The sequence below is a fragment of the Belonocnema kinseyi genome, chromosome 6, assembly GCF_010883055.1.
Source record: "Belonocnema kinseyi isolate 2016_QV_RU_SX_M_011 chromosome 6, B_treatae_v1, whole genome shotgun sequence".
NCBI classification, from domain to species: domain Eukaryota; kingdom Metazoa; phylum Arthropoda; class Insecta; order Hymenoptera; family Cynipidae; genus Belonocnema; species Belonocnema kinseyi.
Genome location: NC_046662.1, coordinates 103,737,605 through 103,747,181, shown reverse-complemented (window position 1 = coordinate 103,747,181; position 9,577 = coordinate 103,737,605). Strand labels below are relative to the sequence as shown.

At 31.5% G+C, this 9,577-nt stretch overlaps 1 protein-coding gene across 3 annotated transcripts in view; it reads left to right on the top strand.

Moving 5' to 3' along the window:
* The first annotated feature begins 1,555 nt into the window (after positions 1-1,555).
* The window catches only part of LOC117174139 (E3 ubiquitin-protein ligase TRIM33), a 70,724-nt gene continuing 62,702 nt past the window's right edge, over positions 1,556-9,577 (top strand). The window contains exon 1 of one of the 3 annotated variants that reach the window (XM_033362948.1): positions 1,556-2,062. In XM_033362948.1, the coding sequence (XP_033218839.1) occupies positions 1,723-2,062 (340 nt within the window). In that variant the 5' untranslated portion in view covers positions 1,556-1,722. The remainder of the gene's footprint in view (positions 2,063-9,577) is intronic. The other 2 variants (XM_033362946.1, XM_033362947.1) reach the window with 2 other exon arrangements.

Genomic DNA, 9,577 nt, shown 5'->3' with positions numbered 1-9,577 from the left:
AAATTTTCAAAAAATAAATAAAACTTGAAGTTTTATGATTTTAATTTGTAACTAGATAATTTGAGAGCTTTCAATCTAAAATTAACGAACACTTTCCATTAAAAAATTCAGATGAAATATTCAAATAGCTGTAAATTTGAAATTATTGGATTATTGGATTGAAAATTCAATTTTTTTGGTGGAAAATTATTTCTTGTTAAAAAATTCTTAGTTTGATCGTGAAAACTCGACTAAAATCTTTTTCAACAGAAAATTCAACTGTTGTTTTGAAGATTTATCTTTTTGATTTAAAACTTCATCTATTATAGAAAATTTTTATTTTTTGTATAAAAATGCAACTTTTTGGTTAAAAAACGTTCTTCTTTGCTTGATAATTGAACTAATTTGTTTAAAAGATTTGGTTAAACCGCTTTGTTAAAAAATCACTTTTTTTGGTAAAGATTTATATTTTAAGTTGAAAAGTTATCTCGTTGGTTAAAATTTTAATTATCTTGTTGAAAATTAATCTTTTTTAATTGAAAATTAAACTACTGGGGTCAAAGTTAAACTACATTTTAAAATTTTTCTTGATTAAAGGCTTATGTCTGGTTGAAAATTGAACTGTTTAGTGGAAAATAATTCTTTTATTTTTTCGTTTAGAATTCATTTTTTAACAGAAAATGTAACTTTTCCATTTTTTAAGATTGATGTTTTGTAGTTAAAAATTCGCGGTTTTTTTGTTGTACAAAATATTTTTTAGTTTAAAATGTGAATTTTTGTAAAGAAAATTTGTCTTCTAGTTTGAAAGTTCAATAATTGAGATAAACTTTCATTTATTTTTTGAGTGAAAAAATCTTTGTTTGGTGGAAATTCGTCTTTTTGGTTTTAAAATTCTTTTCTTTTGTTGTATAAATTTCATTCCTTTTTTATTAAAATATAAACTATGGCACTTTTTCTTTGGCAATTTGTCTTTTTAGGTTAAATATTCAACTATTATGTTGAAATTAAATTATTTTGTTGAAAATTCCAGTATTTTGTTAAAGAGTTATCTTTTAAAATGGAAAAAAACTTATTTTTGTTTGAAATTAATACATTTGAAGATTTTTAATTTGTATATGAAACACTGTTTTATTCCGCTTATTAAATATTCGATGGTAAAAATATCATAGGATTAAAATGCTGGTATTTGAATATAACCTGAACAATAAAAATATTGTTAAAAATCATAAATTCTTAAATTCTCCCAAATTCTTTTAAATTCTCCTAAATTCTGTCATATTCTCGGTTATATAACCTGAACTTAAATTCTCAGGAATAATGGTGTATTTACACGCCTGTCGACTGGTTGTAAGCCAGCAGAAAAGTAATGAGAGTGAAAGAGGGTACTTTTCTTTAAATTTCCCGCTCTCTGTCTCTTTCACTCTTATGACTTTTCGGCTGGCTGGCGACCAGTAAACAGGCGTGTAAATATACCATAAGAACTCTACTCGCATGGAAAAATTGGAAAGTCGCATGCGAGATCTAGGGTCATAGTTTCAAGAATAGAGCCCCAGGTGTCCTCTTCGTCACTCCTTCTATACGCGACGCCTGTGCAGTTGAAAAAGTCGCAGTCTGTTAGCACCACTGGCGATCACGTTTATCTCGCAAGAATGGGAGTGTGCGCGATTCATGGCCCTTGATGCCTGTTGTGTTTTTGAGAGTCGATGAAAAAGTTAACTTAAAATTTCATTTTCACGGCGGAAAATGGACCCATGTGGAGGTGAAAACTTAACTCCTGGAACGGGAGTTTCGGTGAAGGAAGAAATCGGAGATCAATTACAAACAGTGTCCGAACAAAACGTGCAAGAATCCCAACAACAAAGTAGTTATAACAACGAGGAAGACCATGAACAACAAATCGAGTGCACGACGGAAAGCCATGAAAGCGACATTCGCGCATTTCTCTCCAAATGTGTCTTTTGCAACAAGACCTTCGCCTCCACCGATGACCTCAAACTGCTAGAGTGCCTTCATACAATTTGTATCACATGTGTCGCTGACAAATGCAACGACCAGAACACTTCTGTGGATACCGAAGTTCTCGGTAAGTGTCAGTCGCGTGTTTACTTTAAAATTTCCCTTTTTAGGCACTTGACAACATTCTGGACTAGAGAGCTTTCAGATTTATATATGTCTGCTTGTTTTAATCCTAATTTCCGCGTAATCGAAGTTTGAACAGATGCTTGTGAGTCCGTACAAAGTAATAGGTTATGAAAAAAATCAGTGCTATAGAATTAATTATTTTGAACAGCTGATCGAGCATGACTTTGTCTGGAATACTGCATTCCAGGCTTGATCAGAATTTTTATAGTGCGGACATTTAGCCCGCTGGCGGGATGAATAGTAACGGTACCATATTTATCCCGCTTGCGGAGTTAATAGATGTACTTTTATATTTATTTTCTGATCTGATTTTTTTATAATTAGGATTTTTAGAGTATGAAAATAGGAAATTAATAAATTGACGCAATTGAAGTATCACTGTTCAAGTGTATATAAGATTTGATCTATTTAATTATCACTCTTATACTGATCGATTCTATACTTTGGATCTTATGTATTTTTTATTTATATCTATAAATTATATTTCAAAATTGAAAACGATTTTTTTTATTTTTTATACATTTTTTTCAAGTTTTCGGACACACAACAAAAAAGACTTACAAATTATCCTACTGGAATTTTTAATTTCGACACAAATTAAAAAAGTTATATGCTTTTCAAAATTTTGAAAATTTTTCAAAAAATGGAGGAGAGAATAGCGTATATTTCTGAAAAAGGATTTTCCTTTCGATATCTCTAATAGCTTAATTGGGAAAACACACGATCGGCAATCGGAAGTTCTGTGGTTCGATTTCTAGTGGAGTTATTGTTAGATCTTTTTTCAGAAAAATATAATTTTGGAAAGAATATTTTTGTAATTAAGTATTTTCATTTTAACCACCAGCTAAGTTCACTTTATTGATTGCTGAGGGGAAAACAAGGGACCAATACCTTTGTAAAAACTAATTTTTTCTATATAAGTGTATTTAAAAAATAGTATTTTTTTTTAAACTATTAATAAAATATTAAAATGATAATAATTATTATTAATTACAAAGATATTACAGTAATCCCCGCGAGATGTTAGAAGGGGTAGGGGTGCGACCAAAATTTGTTCTGTGACCAGTCACAGGGGCGCATTTCCGCCCCCACGAGACGTCAATAAGGTACAAGGTACCTGGAAAAATCTATTTTCTTGTCCTGGAAAACATGTAAAGTCCTGGCATTTTTTTGTTTTTTTGTTTGTTTGAAAAAACAGTAGACTCCCTGTTTTAATATTAAGCTTTAAAAACTGAAAAAAATTCGACCCTAAATTCAATTACTTTTTGAAAAATAAATCATCGTAAGTTGGGAAATTATTATCGGAATTGTTTGAAACTTGTATGTGCACACTAAATGTATCCTAACGATCCCTAAAAACTGAAGAAAAAACAGAAAATTTCTTATTGTTTAATAACATACAATTGCAAATTCAATTCAATTTTAACTGAATCAATCTGAAAATTTCCAAATAACTTTCTTCGCTAATGAGGAACAAATGTCTCACTGGAAGTTGTTTTAAGTCTAAAGTTCCCTCAATACTTTTTGTCGACGAATTTGAGAAAACGAGGTTACCGATTGGTTTCAATTTGCTGGTAAATATTATCAAACAATAGCCAATTTTCACGCTTTCCTTCAGTTTGTAGGCATCGATAGGGTATATTTAGTGTGCACATCAAAGTTTCAAACAATTCCAATGTTTGCCTAACTTACGAAGATGATTTATTTCTTAAAAGGTAATTGAATTTAGGGCCGATTTTTTCAGTGTTTTCAAGCTTATTATTAAAAATACTCACCTGATAAAAAAACAGAAAATGGAAAATATTTCCGTCCCATCATTCTCCACAAGCCTGTATTTAAAAAATATGATTTTTGTCGATCCAGACCCTCAATTATATTTGACAATTCATTTATTTGGTTAAAAATGCAAGTATTTTATTTTATAAATCTTTTTGTTTATCAGATAAGGTAGAGATTTTTGAAATTTTTATTTTGTGTTTTTTTTTGTTGCTTTTTTGTATCTTGAATTTTCGTAAAGTTTTTTGAGCCGTATATTTTCACAGTTTGTAATAGTAAAATATAATTTTGTATAGATTTTTGTGAAAATACCACTTATTTACATTAAAGTAGAAAAGAAAAATGCAATTTTACAACTTTTAAATGACAGCACTAAAGTTTTTTAATTCTACGAGCAAATCGCTCTTGTCAGAGACTGCTCCTGACCTCGAAATCTCAATATAGTTTCATCGCACTTTACACTAATAATGGAATTTGATAACGAAAATTGGAACGAATTCCATGTTTCGCATGCATATTACTTAATGTTAATGTTCATACTCATAGAAAATAATAAGTTATAAATAAAAATACTGCCTTCAAACTAAAAATACTGTATTGTTACACTAACAAGCAGAAAAGCAGCCTCCTGTGTTACCGACAGTTGAAAATGGCCATGCGGTGGCGCTAGTAGTAACTTTGTTCTAGTTTTTTTGACGTTTATATGGCTTGTCATATTTCTTTATCAAAGTAATTCCATTATTTATGCCCGTGTGTATCGTTTCGGGGTACAAATTAGATTCTAAAAGTGAACTCAGAGAACCCTCAAAACTGCTAAAAACATTAATTTTTCAAGTATTAAAGAAAAATTTGTTCCATATCCAGCCAAAATTTCAAACACACCATTTCGGCTAGCCTGAAAGTGCTCTAAGAATTCGAAATAAAAGTGAGTTTCATCATTCTTTAAATTTTTTCATGATTTTTAGAAACCAAAATAGTTGAAAGAAACCTCCGAAAATATATATTATATGCCTGTATACACGCTGAATAAAAAAATAAAAATGACTATCGATAAAAATAAAATTTGAAAATAAAATTCATAAACGGGAGAAATGTTTTTATATAATCACTAAAAATCTCTGAAAAGAATATAAATACATGAAAATCATCTAAAAATCAGAATATATTAGTAATTGCAATGCGAAATTTAAAATAAGCTAAATTGAATGACCTGTATCTAAAATTGAACCAGAACTACGCGCGCTTCGCGCGCGGGTGTTCTATTTATTTGTAAAATGTCACACTAAAAATTTGATGCATTGTTTCGAGATTGAATAAATTTCTACTTTAATTTTTAAATTTGCAAATGGAAAATTTTTTTGTTGAGATAAGCATACCAAGTTTATCAAGTTAAAATTTCAATGTAAAAATTAAAAAATTTAAGATTCCACAAATATATATTACAAATAACCAAAATCAAGTAAGTTCGTGGATCGAGCAACTTGCATTTCATCAGATGAACGTGAGTAGATAGGTAGGGAGGCTTCTGGATACAGATTTTCTGTACGAATAGCAAGCTTGCGGATAGAGCGCAGAATGATGTAAGATTGGTTTCGCTCCTTGTGCTGACTAATGAATCACAGTTTTTAAGTATCCGATCGATACTATCGATATTGGAAATCAATACTTAAAAATTATAACAATTCTCGGTAAACAAAATTCCATTCTGATTACGTCATCATCGACTCCTGGAATCCTTATCTATGTGAACTAAATTAATTAAACGTTCTTCATTGATATGTGCCGACAGGGCGTCATATTTCATATAATGTTAAACAATTTCTGGGGTAAACAAAATTCCATTCTGATGACGTCATCATCGATTCCTGGAATCCTTATATATGTGAACTAAATTAATTAAACGTTCTCCTTTGATATTTGCCGACAGTAGCGTCATATTTCATATAATGCTAAACAATTCTCGATAAACAAAATTCTATTCTGATGACGTCATCATGATTCCTGGAATCCTTATCGACAGTGTTGCCGTATTTCAACAATATTGGCACCATATAAGTGGTACACCCCCTGTTTTTTATCATTGTACTCGTAAACAACCACCGAGTAGGTGGTAGGTGAGTTGGGATGATGTAGAAAGTGCGCTTGGAACATGGATAAGAACGGGACTTACAACAAATTTAATACATAAAGATTTAAATACATTTATGGATGATTGTAAATGCATGTGTTTTCCGCGAATTAAGAATGCAATTAATAGTATAGGTAATATCAAAGCTTGCGTTGGATTCACAGGTATTTTCAAGGCATTAGTGGGAGGGGTGGAAAGAATCGAGGCAAAACGTCTTTGCACTGAAAATAATCCTATTCTAACGTCTACGAATATTGGTGGATGGTCTGAGGATAAAATTTGTCTACAATTTGAAGTTAAAATTGAAGATTTAAAAACATCAGATTCAGGGTGGAGATTAATAGAAATTAACAGCTTAACGGTTAACATAAATAGATACACCCCTTTTCAAGTTGGAGCTTCAACTTTCATTGAATTACCCGATTTTATGCAGAGAAAAAAAGCTGTGGGTAATATTAAAAATAAAGACTCGTATGGTTTTCTCTGGTCAGTAACGGCAGCTCTTTACCCTGTTAAAGCTAATTCCAGTCTAACGAGTTCTTATCCTAAGCTTGATGGTTCATAACTCAAATATGACATCAAGTTTCCAATTACTCTTTAGGATATTCCAAAATTTGAGAAAATGAACGGTTTAAGTATAAATGTATACAGATTAGAGTCTGATAAATACAGTAAGAAAGAGGAAATTGTTCCAGTTTTTATAAGCCTGGGAAAATCTAAAAAAACCTACTATTCACCTTCTTATGATTGAAAATACTAACTTTGATTCAGATGTAGAAGTTTATCATTTCGCTTTAATCAAAAATATATTTAGACTAGTGAAATCACAAATAACAAAAGATCGTTGCCCCACTTATTTTTGTGACAGGTGTTTGTGTCACTTTAAATTTGAAAAATCTCTTGAAAAACATAGAATTGATTGTAATTATCTAAATAATAATTGCACACTAATACTCCCCACAGAAGAGGATAATATTTTGAAATTTAAAATTTATAAATACAAAGAGAGGGTTCAATTTGCAGTATATGCTCACATAGAGTGCTTGTTAGAGCCAGTTGTCAAAATGCATGGAAATGCTTATCAGAAAAATATACCTACAAGTGTTGCTTATTACACGAAATGCAGTTTTGACGATTCACAATCTGAATCTCTAGTTTTTTCGTGGAAAGGATTGCATCACGTGGCTTGTCCTTGAGTTGAAAAAGTTAGCTGAGAAAGTAGATTCTTATTTTGAAAATCCAGTTCCAATGGAACTCTTAACATTAAAGCAAGAGTATGATTTTCAAAACGCAAAAGTTTGTCATATTTGCGAACAAGATTTTAGCTAAGATGATGTTAAACATCGGGATTATGGTCATTTTACAGGTAAATATGTGGTCCTTCTCATGACAGGTGTAACGTAAATTACCAAGACTCACATGTAATTCCCATAGTATTTCATAATTTATCTGGCTACGACTCTCACATTTTCATCAAAGAATTGGCTACAAGCTTTGAGGGTGATATCTCATTATTACCTATCAACAAGGAAAAATATATATCCTTTACAAAAAGGGTGCAAAATACAAAAGTGAAACTCAGATTCATAGACTCTTTTCGATTTATGCCAAGTAGCATCTCCCAATTAGCTTCAAATCTTAACAATGATGAAAAATTGGTCACAAGAAAATATTCAAAAAATTATGATGAATTTGAATTATTAACAAGAAAAGGCGTATTTCCATACGATTATGTTGATAATTGGCAGAAATTAGATGAAGATTGTCTGTCAGCAAAAGAGGAATTTTATTCTAAATTAAATGATGAGGGTATTTCAGATGAAAACTATAATCATGCGTGCAAGGTGTGGGAAAAATTTAACTTAAAAACGTTAGGTGAATATTCGGATTTATACTTGGAAAATTATGTTTTTCTTTTGGCGGACATTTTTGAAAGTTTTAGATGTCGTTGCATTGAAACTTATAATTTGGATCCATTACACTACTATACAGCACCCAGGGCTTTCTTTCGATGCTATGTTAAAGTATACTAGAATTGAACTTGATCTATTAACAGATGTAGAAATGTTATTACTTGTTGAAGGAGCAATAAGACGTGGTGTGTCTCAGTGCTCCATTAGGTATGCGAAAGCAAATGATAGATTCATGGGGTCGAATTTTGATGAAAATGTACCCGAGTTCTATATCACTTATTCGATATTTTCGATTTTTTCAACATTCCCGATGATTCAGAAATAGGTTATATTCTTGAAGTAGATTTGGAATATCCTGAAGAACTCCATGATTTGCATAAAGACCTACCATTATATCAAGAGCATTTTGTACCTCCTCTTCCAACATCGAAAATCCCAAAACTAATTACCAATTTGAAATCATAGACGAATTACGTTCTCCATTATCAAAACTTGAAACAGTATTTAAAATTGGGAATGAAGCTTGTTAAAATTCATCGAGTTTTAGAATTCAAGCAAAAGCCATGGCTAAAAGCCTATATTGATTTGAATACTGATTTGAGAAAGAAGGCAAGAAATGAATTTGAAAAAAAATTTCTTCAAACTCATGAACAACTCTGTCTTCGGAAAGATAACGGAAAATGTAAGGAAGCATAAAGATGTCAGATTAGTGACAAAGTGGGAAGGAATATGGGGTGCAAAAGCTCTGATTGCAAACCAAACTTTCATAGCTGCACTATATTTGGTGAGGTCATGGTGATCATTGAAATGAGTAAAACCAAAGTTAAATTCAATAAGCCCATCTATATAGGCTTCACAGTTCTAGACATATCAGCTTCACAGTTCTAGACATATCAAAGATAATTATTTACGACTTTCATTATAATTACATGAAGTACACATTCGGTGAAGAGACAAAATTACTCTACACCGACACAGACAGCTTGATTTACCACACTAGAGAACCAAATATTTATGAGTATATCAAAAAAGATTCCGATAAATTTGACACCTCAGACTATCCACAAAAGAATGTATACGAAATTGAATTACTAAACAAAAAAGTCTTGGGACTCATGAAGGACGAATGAAACGGGAAAATTGTAACTGAATTTGTGGGGCTAAGGCCAAAATTGTATTCTTATGAAGTTTTGGGTGAAGAAGGGGAGAAAAAGAAAGCCAAAGGGATTAAAGGTTCCACTTTGGGAACAATCACGTTTGAGGAATATAGGCAAACTTTGCTACATTATCAAACTCTTACTCGACCTCAACGGTTAATTCGAAGCCGTAAACATGAAGTTCACTCAATTGAGCAAAACAAGATCGCCCACAGCTGGCGAGATGATAAGAGGATGCTGCTTCCTCATACAACCGACACACTTCCATGGGGCTATAAAATCCAATCGCAGGAGGCAATGGATGTTGATAAAAATTAATATTCATTTTCCAAAAAAAGAATTCAATTCTCAAAGGAGAGTTGAGATTATGTACAGTGATTCTAAACAAAAACTTGTATATATGTGTAGAAACAAGCGAGGTGATTAATGTGACGAGTGATGTGGATATATGAGTCGGTGAGTGAGAGAGATAGAGACCTAGC